The sequence below is a fragment of the Diabrotica virgifera genome, chromosome 1, assembly GCF_917563875.1.
Source record: "Diabrotica virgifera virgifera chromosome 1, PGI_DIABVI_V3a".
Taxonomy (NCBI): Eukaryota; Metazoa; Arthropoda; class Insecta; order Coleoptera; family Chrysomelidae; genus Diabrotica; species Diabrotica virgifera.
The window spans coordinates 4955219-4973413 of NC_065443.1; the positions used below are offsets into that span (position 1 = coordinate 4955219).

Sequence of the window (18195 nt, forward strand, 5' to 3'; positions counted from 1 at the left end):
TCTGATGTGTCTTCAACACATCATAAGGCATCTGCTGTAACGTTTTCATCTTTTTTCACGTATCTTATTATAAACTTGTATCCCTCCAGCTTCAATCTGAATTTGGTCAAACTGCTTGTAGAGTTTGTTATCCCAAATAAGTATACTAATGAGCGGTAGACCATCAGAATAACAATTATAGATTCGTGAGTCATAAATGTTGCAATATTATAAATAATAAAAAAAATGAACAGAAAGCATGAAAGAATACAAATTGTCGTAATAATAATAAATTGTCAAACGTCTTGAACGAGATGATACGCGGAGAAGAAGATATTATTTTTGATGTAGGTAACTATAAAAATGTAACTAAACATTAACATTATCATTGAAATTCAAATCTTATCATTGGGAATTGTTATCATTTCAAAGTATTTTAAAATTTATTAGGTAAGTACAAATTAGGTATATTGTAACAAAAATACATTTCCAAAATGTTACATTTGATGTGAATGTGTCATAAAGTTAACAAAAATGCATTTAATCAGTAAGTAGGTAGTATTATCGTAAAAGTATGAATATTGATTATTTTTTAGGTATTAAGACGAAAAAATCAAGAGATCTAGTAACAAAGTAAAAATATTGTTCTTATCTTTTTGAATAATAATTTGTCGATTAAAATGATAAAATTAAACCATTATTTTCATTTAAAAGTAGGTGCATAAGTAGTCTAATTCCGAAATATTTACAATCAAGAAAGATTTTGCATTTTGCTGTTTCATTGTTTTTCACTGATACATCAAGTTTCGTGATAAATTCGTCAATATAATTTTGCGAGGATAGACAAGGTAGTACTCAGTACTCTTGAACTTTTTGTGATTGTAATATTTCCTGGAGTTGGAGCTTCTCTCCATCTAATTTTTTCAAAAAAAAATTGTTAAATAAAATCCTTTTTCTATTCTCATACTATAATATGTCAATTATGATGTCACTACCTGTATCATAATGAACTTCATTATGATACAGAGTTTCATTAAGATCCAGATTTTTAACCAATAGAATCGCGATATGGCATTCGCGATAAAGGTGGTACACGCGCAGTGACCAATGACGAGTCAAATACATACGCTTTGACAGTTCTCAATATGTAAACAAACCGTCAAACTGACAAACTACTTAATTTGTTTACGTTACAAAATTAATAAATTTGAATATTATATTTTTTGTTGTGAATGATCATAGAAAAAATCGTGTATACAACTTGCATTTAATTATCATTATGAACCTCGTACTCTATACGAAACTCACCGCATACGGCTCGTTTCGTAACCCTCATACTCGCTTCATAATGACCATCATTAAATGCTCGTTGCATAATATACTATTATAAAAAAGGTATGTAATTTATCAAAAATTCCATTAAAGGGCTACATCACAAATGTACCTAGAAGTTTTTCGATCTATTACGGATCATCATCAGTGCTGAACAGGATGTTCACATGCTAGCAAAAAAACCAGATCCGATATCGATGTCATCTATCAACAAACTTACATATTTCTAAAGGAACACCCGGATCTGATGGTATTAACTAGCGTTGAAGGTAATACCACAGTCCTGATGATAAGAGAACAATACCTAAACCTGAGCCAACAACTCATAGATGATAGTAAATACTATTAGACACTCCTCCGCAATCCCACCTCAACCTTCAGCAACAAAATTAATAAATACATCACTGAACTGAAAAATTAAAAAATCATTGACGAGAAACTAGCCAAATCCCTCCATAATTACAATGGCTATGCCCCCAGGTTCTATTAGGTTTGTTCCAACACAACGAAGAACCGTCATATAACGATTACGTTACTAGATAATTAACGTTCCATGGGTTCCATGCGAATAGCATACCCTTTTTCGATATGCGAATCATTCGCAGAAACGACAACACATTGGGTACACCACGTGGTACAGGAAAGAAATGGTAAGCAACCGTTTCTTAAATTACCACTCGGTACACCCAATGAGATATATACACAATCTTGTACAAGCTGTTAGTCTTAGAGTAGATACATAGACGCATACGCTGTACATCATCAATAAATCTCTATTTTCCAAAAGCTACGATCAGTCTATTTCTGAAGCATCTAACGGTGAAACATTATCATCCATTTCCAATAGCATACAGTCAAACCATCCCCCGATCACCCCTGAACGAACCACAAAATATGCTTCTCTCACGTATTTTCCACAAGTCACAAACAAGCTTACGAAACAGTTTAAACATTTACCTGCTAAAATAGCCCTAAAAATACCAAAAATGTCGGAAAGTTATTTTCCAAGTCCAAATCTCCATTGACCCATTTAGAACATACTAATGTTGTGCCTAATATTCCCTGTGCTGAATGCCACTCCTGCTACATTGGCCACATCACCCGTTCGCTTCTAGGTCGTCTCACTTCTCACAAATACGACATTACGATGTCCAAACCCTCTTGTGTCCTTACACAACATGCCATTTCTACTAAACATCAGGTCGACTTCACGAAAGTCAAAATACTTGCCAAACAGCAAAATTATCCTTCCGTGAAATGTACCATATTCTTCTCTTACCTGCACTAAACAAAAGAACTGACATCGATCATTTGAGCCAGGTTTTCCACTCTCTCATCTTACATAATAAGTCAACATCATAACCTATATTCTGAAATGAAAAACTTCAAATATCTCTGCCATATTGTTCCTCCATTCGAACAACAATGATTTACAGAACGTAATGCAACGCCTTAGTGAACGCTGTCATGAGTACGGACTGAAGATGAATTTAAAGAAAACTAAATGCATGATCATAACTAAATCAGCACACGTAAACATCCAATTAACTATAGAAGATACTGTGATTGAGACTGTGGATAACTACAAATACTTAGGAACATGGATAACATCAAATGTAGACCAAACCAAAGAAATTAAGACACGTATTGAAATAGCACGTGCATCCTTCATTAAACTTAAAAAGTTTCTTTGTTGTCGGGATGTAAGGTTAGAACTACGCCTAAGGATGCTTCGATGTTACTTGTTTTCTACTCTTCTTTATGGCTTGGAAGCGTGGACGTTGAAACAAGTCCATTTGAATAAGTTGGCCGCCTTTGAATTTTGGTGTTACAGAAGAATCCTACGAATATCATGGATTCAAAGAATGTCGAACGTGGAAGTAACTAGAAGGATAGGAAATCAACCGGAAATAATACGAATAAATCAAAAGACGAAAACTTGAGTACTTGGGACATGTGATGAGAGTGCAAAAATACTCATTATTATAACTTATTATGCAAGGCAAAATCCGAGGAAAGCGAAATGTGGGAAGACGAAGAACATCCTGGGTTAAGAACTTACTGGAATGGTTCGAATGCAGTAGTGCAGAGCTATTTAGAGCGGCAGTCAACAGGGTCCGCATTGCCATGATGATTTCCAACCTTCGATAGAAGATGGAACTTAAAGAAGAAGAATTCGAACAAAAAAAATTTTTTTCAACCAAGCCTGTATAAGTCAATAATTAAACGCTTAGATACAAGAATGTCCAGTCGTACAAAAGTACCTATATAGTTCGTCTAATCCGTTTAGCTCACGCTGGGTAATAGTCCAGAAAGCCACTGCGCATCCGCTAGGAAAAATATTCTAATTCGGATTTTTTGCACAATCTTACTCAAAAAGGACTCCTTTTAACAAATTTGCATGTTGCCAGGACCAAAAGGTGGTCAAAAATTTTTTAAACGTTTTTTTTTTTGTTTTTTTCCTAAAATTATTTTTTTTTGTATGGATCAAAGTTTTTTTAGGTTTTTTGGATCATTCCAAACAGAAAAGGTCTTTAGTGACTTTTCTCTAAAAATTATAGTTTTTGATATATAAGCGATTAAAAATTGAAAAATTGCGAAATCGGCCATTTTTAACCCTCAAAAACTATGTGAAAAACTAAAAATTTGAATGTTACCAAGGTAGATAGATATTCTTTAAACATCGATTGATGAAATCCCGAAGAGTTTTTTGCAATTCAATATTCAAAACGCCTTTGTTTCTTAATTGCTAATCAAGCGTGCGCGACACTATTTTCCACCGACAGTATGGTGCAAAGGAAAGGAATAAATTCGTTATTTCGTAAACCGGCGACTTTAAAGAGAAATCCCGAAACAGGTCGATTTTTATTTTTAAGTTATGATATTGTGGCATATATGGTATACTAGTGACGTCATCCGTTTGGGCGTGATGACGTAATCGATGATTTTTGTAAATAAGAATAGGGGTCGTGTGTTAACTCATTTGAAAGGTTCTTAAATTCTCTATTTAGTAATGTAAACATTTACATAATTATTTATACAGGGTGTCCTTCTACTTCTTTTTTGTCAAATAATTTAATTTAATAAAAATTTTTTGGACACCCTGTATAAATAATTATGTAAATGTTTATATTACTGAATATAGAATTGAAGAACCTTTCAAATAAGCTAGCACATAACCCCTATTCTCATTTAAAAAAATCATCGAATACGTCATAACGTCCAGACGGATGACGTCACTAGTATACGAGTATATTATATATGTCACAATATCACAACTTAAAAATAAAAATCGACCTGTTTCGGGATTTTTCCTTAAAGTCGCCGGTTTACGAAATAACGAATTTATTCGTTTCATTTGCACCATACTGTCGGTGGAAAATAGTGTCGCGCACGCTTGATTAACAATTAAAAAACAAAGGAGTTTTGAATATTTTATTGCAAAAAACTCTTCGAGATTTCATCAATCGATGTTTAAAGAATATCTACCTACCTTGGCAATATTCAAATTTTCAGTTTTTCACATAGTTTTTGAGGGTTAAAAATGGCCGATTTCGGAATTTTTCAATTTTTAATCGGTTTTATGTCAAAAACTATCATTTTTAGAGAAAAGTCACTAAAGACCTTTTCTGTTTGGAATGATCCAAAAAACCTAAGAAAACTTTTTTCCATGCAAAAAAAAATAATTTTAGGAAAAAAACAAAAAAAAAACGTTTAAAAAATTTTTGACCACCTTTTGGCCCTGGCAACATGCAAATTTGTTAAAAGGTGTCCTTTTTGAGTAAGATTGTGCAAAAAATCCGAATTAGAATATTTTTCCTATCGGATGCGCAGTGGCTTTCTGGACTATAAGCTCTTTTCAATACCCGCTACGCTAGACTAATAGTATTTAGGATGACAGTTTTATGGACTTTAAACATATGATTTTCGATAAACTTTATCTAAATTTTACGCCGTTCTTACTTATTCAAATTTGGCGCAATTATATGAAATGATTGTAATTTCTAGACGAATCTATTTAAGTAAATTTTATTTCATTTGAGTGCCATTATATTTTCCGTAAGATGTGTGCGGAATCTTTTGTGAAAAATATGTCAGATATTCAAAAAAATACATTTTGCATAATACATTCTGGTTTAAACTTATACGGTGTCAAACAAAGACGCCAAAGTATATATTTCATAATATATCAAAACACTTTCAAGTTTCCGGTTCCATCTTACAAAATTTGAACTTTGCGTTCATGAAATTACGATTTATTGCGCAATATATGAAAAATTATTAGTTTGCAAAGTAAATAATATCAATATATGCAATAATATTCATTTATCCTTTTAAATCTATTTAAAATCGAATAGTACTCGTATATAGTTGTAGATACTTATATAGTAAATACTTATATTTATAACATCAGATAAAATGATTGTGGTGTTATATAAATGAGTGTGTGTGGAGTTTCACCTCCAGTCTCTGACAGTGCATCATTCAAGGTAACAGATAATTAAATAGAAGCAAACTAATATTCATTAATTTACTATTATTATTTAACTATCAGTGTAATTTGTTATTCATTCTGTGTTTGTGAAATATATTATGAGTGCCTAACCAAAAGAAAGGTATGTATAAGAATATTTTTAAATCGTCAAAGTTCGTGTATCAATCGCCATTAGTCAACTATGTTAAATGCGTTGTGAAAATCGATTAATATTAGTACTAGTACTAGAGATTGTCTTCTCTTCTTTACGTGCCATCTCCGCGACGCAGGTTGGCAGGTTTTTTCTTCTCCAGCTTTGTTTCTTTGTTTGTTCATTTATATTTTTCCCTTTTGTACGCTTCTTATCAAAACTTTCATGTCCTTATTTTACTTTATTGTTGTTGTTTCTACTTTGTAGTTTCTTATGTCTTTTCTTATTGCCTTTGTAATCGTTTTATTTATTTCATTTAGCGCTTTTTTACTTATACTGTTATCTTCTTTCATCTGTTGCCTTAGTTCCATACGTAAGGGTCTTTGTAGTTTGCTTAGTTTTTCATCCTTTTTGTTTGTTGAGCAATATTATGTTGAGCATACCTATTACATTATGTTGACTATTTGCTTGTTCAATATACCTATTGATGTGGTGGTGTCTTACAATGAAATATCAATATATTTTCAAACTCCTGAATATTAGTTGGTTTTGTCCATTTCTTTAGGTGTTTCCTGTCTATCATATCATTTGAGTCTTTCTTTTTCGGTCGATATCGTTATTTTCGCTTTTAATAACCTATGATCATTGCTTCTACTAAACTTGATTAACACATTAATGCCTTTCAATCATTCTTTTTTGTTTGTTAAGAAATATTCGATTTCGTTCCTTGTCTTTTTATCAGGGTTTTAGCATGTTCATCTCCTGTGTTTTTTCTTTTTAAAGAAGCTGTTCATTTGATAGAGATTGTTTTCTAAAAGGAAAGTAAACAGTTGTTTGCCTCTATCATTTTTCTGCCTTCGCTTACAAAAACCTACAGTAAAGTAAAAACTTCTAATGTTAAATGATCCTCCCCGTATATAGCTATATACATGTATCCATGATATGATGGACTATAAATCCACAGCAAGTTATGAATAACCTTGAGATTGCATATTTCAAATATTAAATTTTGAAAATGTTGCACGAGGTCTTTATTAAAGGATTTAATACAGGTTTGAGATTTACATTTCTCCTCATCAATATTTTATGTATTCGCAAAATGTTTCCTATTACAAATCAGTTATAGTATTTTTACTACAAAAACGTTATTACGTAGGTCAAAATTTTTGACGTAAGAGAACTGTCCAAACATTAGATTGTGACTTTTCATTATTGCCGTGTTTATAATAAACATAGCAATAATGAAAAGTCACATTCTAATGTTTTGACAGTTCTCTTACGTCAAAAATTTTGACCTACGTAATAACGTTTTTGTAGTAAAAATACTATATCAACATTTTATCAACATTCTAGGCTAGTACCTAGGTTATTATCAATGACAAACTAATCTCTTGCGAATCTAAATATACTTATTATGTAAAAAACAAGCATAAATTATGTTGTTGTTATTAACTACGCATTAACCAAATCTGATTAAACAACCAGATATTTATTTTATATATTATAATTATTTCTATCCTCCTCTATATTTTCTCCTTCGTGAGGATGTAGTGGCGTCATGTAATTTGTTTACCATTTCTGCCCAATTATCTCTCTCCTCTGCATGTTGTTTTGATTCATAAAATAATATTGAAGATCTTCCTCTGGATCTTTTGCCCGCTACTATAGTTAGTTGCCTTCAACTATAGTTGCCTTCAACTATAGTTGCCTTTAACTATCATTCGCTCCATGCCTTCTCTTCTTCTAGTTATATGTCCAAAATAAGCACGATTGCAGATGAGCAGATTTATATAGTGAGGGGCAAAACTATGGAATAAATTAATTTTTTCGAAATGGGCAATTTTGCAGACAAATCCCGAAATAGGTCGATTTTTGTTTTTAAATTATTTTTTTGCCATCTATACCATACTAGGATACCATTGATGTAATTTGAGCGTGATGACGCAATCGATGATTTTTTAAATGGAAACAGGGTACGTGTGCTAGCTCATTTGAAAGGTTATTCAAAAAAATCAAGTGGTGTCAGATCTGGATATGTTCTAGGAAGGATCCAATGTCTGAGATTTTGCAGAATTACTGTTCCATGTAGTAGTCCAGGGTAATAAGGTTTTTTCCATGACACTTAAACAGCCAGGGTACTGAAGCGTTTTTTCGACAGGTAATACCTATAAGAGCAAATTGTAACTATTTCCTACGTAGGATCTGGCGGCCATTTTTATTTATAAACAATTAAGTGTCAAAAAATGGCATTTTTCACTTTTTTTCAAATCAATGGAAAACAGGAAAACTTATGGTTTTTTAGTACAAATATCTTCGAGATTGTGGAAAAAGCTTTAAAATGACGTATTACAAAGTTTAATATACTCATTTATTGTTAATATAATTGCTAAAAAAGTTCGGAATTGCAAAAAAAATTATTTTCGCAATAAGTGCTGAAAAGGTTAGTGTACAGCTTTGAAATTTTTGTCAAATAAGGGTTCTTTGATGCTTAATATGTGATAAATTTCAAAGCGATCCATTCAATTATTTAAATTTTATTTAAATTGTTTATCCCAGAGAGCATTTTTTTTGCAATAACATAAGTCAGAAGAAAATGACGATAGAACCATTCCACAGGTGTCAAATGAAAGAGCATGAGCTATATTTCAACTTGGTTTAAAAAAAGCGAATAAAAAATGCATTTATTAGTAATAAATAATTATGCAAAAGTATCGTAAATCTTTCCTTATAAACTTTTTATTTTGTTATATAAGAAATTATACATATTTATTACAATTTTTGATCAATTATGATATAGATAACATTACTTGGTCGTTGTGCACTTAAAACAGGGTAAAAAAGTTAATTTTTTTGGAAAAAGTCATTCAAAAAGTTTATAAAGAAAAAATTGATGATACTTTTGCATAATTATTTATTACTAATAAATGCATTTTTTATTCACTTTTTTAAACCATGTTAAAACTGTAGCCCATGCTCTTTCATTTGACACCTGTGGAATGGTTCTAAGGTCATTTTTTCTGACTTATGTTATTGCAAAAAAATGCTCTCTGGGATAAACAATTTGAATAAAATTTAAACAATTGAATAAATCGCTTTGAAATTTTTATCACATATTAAGCTCCAAAGAACCCTCATTTGACAAAAATGTCAAAGCTGTACACTAATTTTTACAACGGTTATTGGGAAAATATTTTTTTTTGCAATTCCGACCTTTTTTCACAATTATATTAACAATAAATGAGTATATCAAACTTTGTAATAACGTCATTTTAAAGCTTTTTCCATAATCTCGAAGATATTTGTACTAAAAAATCATAAGTTTCACTGTTTTCCGTTGATTTGAAAAAAAAGGGGGAAATGCCATTTTTTGACAGTTAATTGTTTATAAATAAAAATGGCCGCCAGATCCTACGCAGGGTATTACCTGTCGAAAAAACGCTTAAGTACCCTGGCTGCTGAAGTGTCACGAACAGGGTATATTTTTGTCTTATTACCCTGGCCTATAGCTAGAAGGTTGCTTCGTTACAAAAAATAATTTGGCGAATGAAGCGTAGATTTTAAATACATAACTGTTAATATTTTGCAAAACCGCAAAATTTGTCAAATAAACATTTTGTTCCGTTTTTTGACAGTAGTAAAATGTATGTTGAATTAAATAAATTACATACAAACTTCTTCATCATCATCATCATTCTCTTTGCCTTATCCCTATGCGGGGTCGGCTTCCCTAATTGCATTTCTCCACACAATTCTGTCTTGGGTCATATCAATGTTAATCCCCTTTACCAACATGTCCTGCCTTATCGCCTCCCCCCAGGTCTTCTTTGGTCTTCCTCTCCTACTCCTTCCAGGAATCTGCACTTCAGCTATTCTTCGTATTGGGTGATTAACGTCTCGACGTTGAACATGACCGAACCATCTTAACCTATGCTCTCTCATTTTGGCATCAATTGGTGCCACACCTAGACTTCCCCTAATATACTCATTTCTAATTTTATCCTTCTTTGTCACTCCACTCATCCATCTAAGCATTCTCATTTCCGCCACATGCATTCGTTGTTCCTCTTTCTTTTTCACTGCCCAACATTCAGTCCCGTACATCATAGCCGGTCTTATGGCTGTTTTATAGAATTTTCCCTTCAGCTTCATTGGAATTTTTCTGTCACACAACACACCACTCGCTTCTTTCCACTTCATCCATCCAGCCCTAATTCTACTGCATGCATCTCCATCTATTTCTCCATTACTCTGTAATACCGATCCTAGGTACTTAAAACTATTGCTTTTCACAATCATTTCACCATCCAAAGATACCATTTTATTTGTAGTAGCTCCATCTTTAAATGAACATTCCAAATACTCTGTTTTTGTCCTACTAAGTTTTAAACCTTTTTCCTCCAGAGCTTGTCTCCACTGTTCCAGTTTTTGTTCTAAGTCTCTTTCACTATTTCCTACTAACACGACATCATCAGCATACATTAAGCACCATGGAATGTTACCCTGTAGTTTCGCTGTTATCTGGTCCAAAACTAATGAGAATAAATACGGACTAAGCACAGAGCCTTGGTGCAATCCTACTTTCACATGAAATTTATCAGTCTCTCCCACACCTGTCCTAACACTAGTCGTTACTCCCTCATACATATCCCTCACAATCTTTACATATTCACCAGGGACTCCTTTCTTATTGAGTGCCCACCACAGAATCTCTCGAGGAACTCTATCATATGCTTTCTCAAGATCAATGAATACCATATGAGCGTTTGTTTCTTTACTCCTGTATTTTTCCATCAACTGCCTTATAATGAAAATTGCATCTGTTGTTGATCTACCCTGCATAAAGCCAAATTGATTCTCGGATATTTCGGTCTCTTCACGTATCCGTCTGTCAATTACTCTTTCCCATATTTTCATGGTGTGGCTAAGCAGTTTTATAGCCCTGTAGTTTGTACATTGTTGTATATCTCCCTTGTTTTTGTAAACAGGTACCAGTATACTGCTTCTCCATTCGTCTGGCATTTGTCCGACTTCCATAATTCTATTAAATAGACCTGCTAGCCACCTTGTTCCTGTCTCTCCCAATGCTCTCCATACTTCCCCAGGAATATCATCTGGTCCTACCGCTTTTCCTTTCTTTATTTTTTGAAGCGCTTGAGCCACTTCCTCGTTTGTTATTTTGGTGACCATTGCTGCTACTGTCTCCGTTGACTCTACAGGCTGTCTGTCAAATTCTTCATTTAGTAAGCTGTCAAAGTACTTTCTCCATCTCTTTTTGACTTCCCTTTCGTGAACTAGTATTTTATTATTTTCATCTCGGATACATCTAATCTGATTAAAATCTTTTGCTTTCCTTGCTCTCTGTTTGGCTATTTTATATATCTTCGTTTCGCCTTCCCTGGTATCAAGTTGATCATATAGGTTTGAATACGCTTCTGCTTTGGCTTTTGCTACTGCTACTTTCGCTTCCTTTTTCGCCACCATATAGTTTTGAAGATCTGTGTCGGATCTGGTTTCTTGCCACTTTTTATATAATTTTCTCTTCTCTTTTATTTTTCCTTGTACTTCGTTTGACCACCACCAAGTCTCTTTATCCTCAAACTTTTTTCCTGACGTTTTCCCAAGTATTTCAATAGCAGTCTCTCTAATACTACTGGCCATTTTTCTCCAAATTGTATTAGGGCTTCCTTTCATGTTCCAACATATTTTTTCTACTATTCTTCTCCTGAATAGACCTTCTTTCTCATCTTTCAGCAGCCACCATTTGATTTTTTGTGGTCCTCTCCGATATTTTTGTTTAGTTTCGCTTTTTACTTCGATGTCCAGAACAAGCAGCTTATGTTGTTGGCTTACTGTCTCACTCACTATTACCTTGCAGTCCTTGCATTCACGTATGTCTTCTTTCCTTATCATGAAGTAGTCTATTTGGGATTGATGTTGTCCACTTTTGTAGGTAATAAGTTGAGTTTCTCTCTTTTTAAAGAATGTGTTAACAATCGCCATATCCAATGCTGTTGCTAATTCAAGCATGTCATCTCCAGCTTCATTTCTAGTTCCAAAGCCTAATCCCCCATGTATTGTTTCATATCCTGTCTTGGTTTGGCCCACATGTGCATTGAAATCACCTCCTATTATAACTTTCTCCTCTGCTGGAATATCACTCAGTACGTCTCCTAATTGATCATAGAAAGCTCTTCTTTCATTCTCACCCAGACCTGTTTGGGGAGCATACACACAAACAACATTCAATACCTCTTTATCAATTACAAATTTCACTGACATCATTCTATCACTAGTTCTTACAACTTCTACTACGTTATCTTTCATTTCACTATCAGCAATTATACCAACTCCATTTCTAGTGTTACTACTCCCTACATACCACAATTTGTATCCTTCACCTAGTTCTTTCGCCCTTTGTCCTTTCCACCTAGTTTCTTGAATACAAGCAATTTGAACTCTTCTTCGTTTGAGCGCATCCACTAACTCCAGACTCTTACCTGTAAGACTACCAAGATTCCAAGACCCTATCCTGATTTTTCTAACCTGCAATGGTGTTCCCCCTGAGATAGTCCTCACCCGGAGATCCGAACGGAGGCTCATTTTACTTCCGGAACATTTTACCTCAGGAGATGCCATCATTTCAGTATAAGTTTTTACTGCGTTTGGAGAAGGTCTTTTCATTATTATGGCCTGAAAAGATTTTTGGATATTTGATGCCTGAATGCCTTTTCTATCAGCACCATACCCTGCCCTGCACGTTTAGCCAATACACCACCAATGCAACCAAAGTGCAGTATTACCCCACACCCGCCTGCATTTTTCTGTATAGGCCAGGATCCCTACTGTAAGGACTGCCCTATAAGCCAATGTATTGTTGCCCGTATCCCGCCGCTAGGAGGCACGTACTTTGGTTATTTCGGGATACCGGGATACATACAAACTTCTTATTGTGTCAAATTTAATTCAAAAATTACATTTTTTAATGACTCTGTATAAAAATTATACTAATAGATATTGTTTATAATATAATATATTAATGAACAGAGAATTGAGTAACCGTTCAAATGAGCTAGCACACGACTCCTATTCTGATCTAAAAAATAAAGATCTTAGATTTACGGCATCACGCTTAGATGGATCACGTCACTAGTATGATAATTATATGATATATTATGCCAAAAAATCATAATTTAAAAACAAAAATAGACTTGTTTCGGTATTTGGCTCGCCTATTGATGAATTTACTCCATAATTTTGCCCCTCACTCAGTACCGGCGCTAGGATATAAGGCGCCCTTCGGTTTGTTTTAAATTAGTATTTTGTATAGCGCCAGCAGAAAAAAGCCCAATTTGGCGCCCCTCAAACAGGGGCGCCCGCCTGCAGTGCATCCCTTGCCCTCACTGTATATACCGATACATTATTGTGAAATATTAATACAATTGACCATTTCTATTGGGAATAAGCCACAATTATACTTTAAAATAAGTTTATTTTGGCTTTTAATGACTGACTGGTACATTTTAATTTTTATATTAATTTATTTTCAGGATAAGCTACAACCAACATGTTGCAATTAATATTAGTGGCTGTGGTGATAGGAGTTCTATTTTATTACTATGGCGTTAAGCCCCTTAGCTATTGGAAGGAAAGAGGTGTAAAACAGACAAATCCGTGGTGGTTATGTGGAGATAACTGGGGGGTGGTTCTTCAAAGACAATCTTTCCCAGATTTGGTTCTTAAGGGATACAAGACAGCACCTGAAGCTAGGTAAGTAAATAAATTATATACAATATACTTTACTATTCAATCAGTTCGACAATGATAGATGTACAAATGTTAAAATATAAGAAAACCCCTTGGATTTTTGTTACGGACATAAGAACGATAAGTTGACTAGTAGGTTGCCTACATCTAAGTATATGTTTCTGTCAATCTGGATATTCTATCCTACCAATATGGATGTTATTCTAGTCTTATTTTTTTACTCTATTGCTTTTGTGATCAGCCCTTTTAGGCCCACAGCTTGACAATTATTCTCCATTCTTTACGATTCTTAGTTTTTCCTCTCCATTTTCTAATACCTTTCTTTTTGAGGCTTTTTTAGACTTCATCTCTTTCTTGGTTGACCTACTCACCTACTCTTCTGTAGTCGCCCATCTAGGTATTTATAAATATTATTGGTATTCCGTCTAAATATACCAACCATTTCAATTTTGATGCTTTAACTACTTCTGATATCGCAGGCTGTTTAAAAGATACTCATGATCTCGGCATTGATTCTTCTTCTATATACCTCCCTCCTCCCTCTCTTTAATACCACCAAAAATTTTCTCAATATTTTCCTTTCCCATATATTTTAGCTTCCTATTGATGCTATATTTAGCACCAATTTTTAGCTTGCTTAGAGGACTGTAGGTCCCAAAACTGTTTGGTATATAATATGTATTTTGGCTCGTATTGACACATTTTTAGATTTAAGAATTTTGTGTAAAATTCGTAATCGTCTGTATCTTTATATTTATGAAAATTGGGATGGATGATGAATTAAATTTTTATTTGGTAATTTATTCATCTAACTCTTGATATTTTTCAGGTATAGTGGAATGTATCAATTTACTTTACCAACACTTGTGATAACAGACATAGACTTAATCAAACAATTAGGGGTAAAAGATTTTGATTACTTTATGGACCACCGTTCTTTTATCCCGGAGAAAGCTGATCCTCTATGGGGTAAAAACTTGTTCGCCCTTACGGGTAAGTAATCTGATTGGAAAAACGATGTATATGTCTAAACACGATAAATATTTTTGATAAATTATTTCTATTTCTATCAGCTTCTATTCTTCTTCTAAAGGTGCCTATCTTCTGGAGATGTTGGCGACCACATTGACACATCTTATTTTAATTATAACAGCTCGAAATAGATCAGTTGACGTTAGACCAGTCCACTTCCTAAGATTGGCTAGCTGAGATGTAGGTCTACGTCCAGGGCCTCTTTTGCCCTCAATCTTGCCTTGTAGAATCAACTGTAGAAGTCGATATTTATTATGACGCATAATGTGGCCGAAGAAGTAGGCTAATTTTCTGTTCTTTAAGGTGTTAATTATTTCTTTGTCTTTTCTTAGCCTCTGGAGAATAGTTATGTTAGTTGTGTGGTGTATATATGAGACCCTCAACATACGTCGGCGTCGGTAGCACCACATTTCAAACGTCTCTAATCGTTTTATGGCATTTTCTCTAAGACTCCAGCTTTTTTATGCGTATCTAAGAATTCTTATGCGTGTATTGATACTTACAGTTAAGTTGCAGAGAATCTTCCTAAGACTGTTAAAAGAGCTTCTGGCTTTTTAGCTTCCATTATCTGCTAAAATTATTTGCTTATTAGTGATTAAATGTAGATATTTTTACTAAAATTGTTTATTTTTCACTTGAAATTTCATTGTATTAGAAGTATATACTACAATATTTAAGATATTGGGAGACGATTCATAGGTTCTTCTTACAATAAAGAAGAACTTTATTGAATTTTGGGTCAATAGCTGTCCTTGTGTTTCTGATATACTTATGTATGCTTTGTTTTTGTCTTGAAGGAAAAGTACAGTGTTAAAAACTGTCTTTTTATGATCTTATGTCTTCTTCTTGAAAATAAAGACTTAATTCTTGACACCGACACAAAAGTTCCTCTTTCTGTATGAAAGGACTTTATGAAATTCTATAGTTCTTCTTCTTCTAATATTTTGAGGTCTTTCCTGGTTCTTGAAAGGAAAGTCATAGTCTTCAAACTTGAAAGATTTATTTCTCCTGTCTAAAGAAGATCGGCATTGAATTTGGTGTCAATACATCTCTTCTTCTTGTCACATTCTAATGCTTTTTTTATAACCATGTTTATTTACAATTTACATTATTACAGATTAAAGTAAATGTGCTTACTGGTTTTGTTACACCTTATTCTATTTATGTTTTAGTTTTGAAGTAGACCTTGAGGCCAGGTTCTATCTAGTCTCCTTCTGGCAGGGCTATTTTTGAATAATTCCCTTACTAGCTCATTTTCGTGATGAATAGTACGTTCGTTTTGTGACTCCGTAGCTCAATGGATTTCTTGTCTAATGAAAGGAATTAAGTCATATCTAGTGAAGTGTTTGATTACTTACTTACCATGGAGCATATACTCTCGATCTTAGAACTTAAGACTGAAATCTTTGGATGATATTCAGCGATTTTGAATTTGCACAGCCATAGGTGCAGTCCGTAGTACCAAATAGGTTTCAAGGAAGTGAATCGAGGACTTGAAAAAGTAGTATGTCGAAGTGTGTAAAAAGTATTGATTTCCTTAGCTGAGCGCTTTCGACAAAATTATCATCATCGGAGGTAATGGTCAATAGAAGACCCCGACTTAAGGTCATGTGCATGAGCAGTATGAGTTGTTCTGAAGCTATTTCCTTGTGGCATTTTTATAATCAACTATTTTCAATGGGAAATAAGCCACAATTTTACCAAAAAAATGATTTTGTTAACGTTTCGACGCCCAAGTCGGGTGTCGCTGTCAAAATACAAAATAATACTAAATTAAACAAAAATGTTGTTGCTTAGTAAAAAATTCTTCTAATAATTTATTGAATCTGACTCATTTATATCGACAATTCAGACATGTATTATACATTTTAAAGTAGAAGACTTTAAAATGATATTGCCAATATTGATGAGTTGCGCTCCTGGGACGACTTAATTAAAAGATAGTTCATTCGATTACATGAAATTAACCCCAACTCAAGAATATCCGCCACAAAAAATCATAGCATGTGAACTGTCTTTAAAAAGACAACCAAATGCAACGGTGGAAGTAAAATTCTCTCGCTAGAGATTCCATAGTAAATCACGAGAGAAAACCAGGAAAAAACCTCGTGATACTATCCCGACATCGTAAGTATTTGGGCTTACATTTAATTTACTCTCAAAACTAATACCAAATTCTGACTTTAATATATATGCTATTTTAAATTATAAATAATATTAATAATACATAGATATTATATCAATATACTAAAATATAAAATATGTACCAACTCGATATGTTACTGACTTACTAATCGTGGTATTTTCTTTCTATCGACTTCCTCTTTTAGTATGGCTAACCACATCCTACTGCATTCTATTGAGGAATTTGCGACAAAATTGGTTTCATTTAGCATAATTAGAGCCGCTTCTTTGATTTTTCTCTTTTTACTATCTGTTTCTTTCAGGACTATACTTGAATCTCTCCACTGAACTCTATGTTCATTATCCCATGCGTGTTGACATATTTGAGATCTATCAGATCCTCTATTTTTAATATAAGACTGATGTTCATTGATTCTAACGCTTAATGGTCTTGATGTTTCACCTAAATAAAATTGTTCGCATTCACAAGATATTTTATAAATACAATGCTTTGTTCTTTCTTGTTCATTGTTAGGTTTAGTTTTAGATACAATAGATCTCAATGTGTTTCTTGTTTTGAATGTTGTTGAAATGTTGAATTTATTTCCTATTGTTTTAAGTTTCTCGGATAGTCCTTTTATATATGGTATTGATATTTTCCTCGTATTATTTCTTGTGGATGTTATAGGATCCCGTTCTACATTGTTCTGTTCTATTCGATCCAATCTTGACAATTCCTTATTTATAAACGATAAAGGATAATCATTTTTTAATAAAACAGATGTTAACAATTGTTTTTCTTCTAAAAATGAATTTTCGTTAGAACAAGTAATTTTGGCTCTATCATATAAGGATTTAATGATTCAATTTTTAACTGATGTTGTGATTTTATTTGTAATTGAGACATCTGTTGGTGTGTGTTGGTTTTTTATACACTTGAGTCTCATATCTAGTATCCTTCTTTGAGACTAAAACATCGAGGAACGGCAGAGTGTTATTATATTCCTTTTCCATTGTAAATTTTATTGTCTCTTCTTGATCGTTTATAATGTTTAGAAATGTATCCAAAAATTCTGATCTATGAGGCCATATTGAAAACACATAATCTACATATCTTCACCATACTGTGAGTTTTAAATTTTCTTTAGAAATGATATTAGTTTCGAAATCCTCCATAAATATATCAGCCAATAATGGAGATAAAGAAGAGTCCATTGCTAGACCAAAATTTTGTTTCTAGAATTCATTATTTAGTTGAAAATAGATATTATTAGTACATAATGTCAATAACTCCATTATAGATGATACATTTAGTCTTGTCCTAGTTGTCAATGTATTA

At 33.2% G+C, this 18195-nt stretch overlaps 1 protein-coding gene across 3 annotated transcripts in view; it reads left to right on the plus strand.

Moving 5' to 3' along the window:
- The first annotated feature begins 501 nt into the window (after positions 1–501).
- The window catches only part of LOC114335094 (cytochrome P450 9e2), a 31690-nt gene continuing 13996 nt past the window's right edge, over positions 502–18195 (plus strand). The window contains exons 1-3 of one of the 3 annotated variants that reach the window (XM_028285267.2): positions 502–526; positions 13484–13703; positions 14530–14693. In XM_028285267.2, coding sequence (XP_028141068.1) covers positions 13501–13703; positions 14530–14693 — 367 coding nt within the window. In that variant the 5' untranslated portion in view covers positions 502–526; positions 13484–13500. Of the gene's footprint in view, positions 527–5746; positions 5928–13483; positions 13704–14529; positions 14694–18195 lie in introns of those variants that run through there. The other 2 variants (XM_028285275.2, XM_028285259.2) reach the window with 2 other exon arrangements.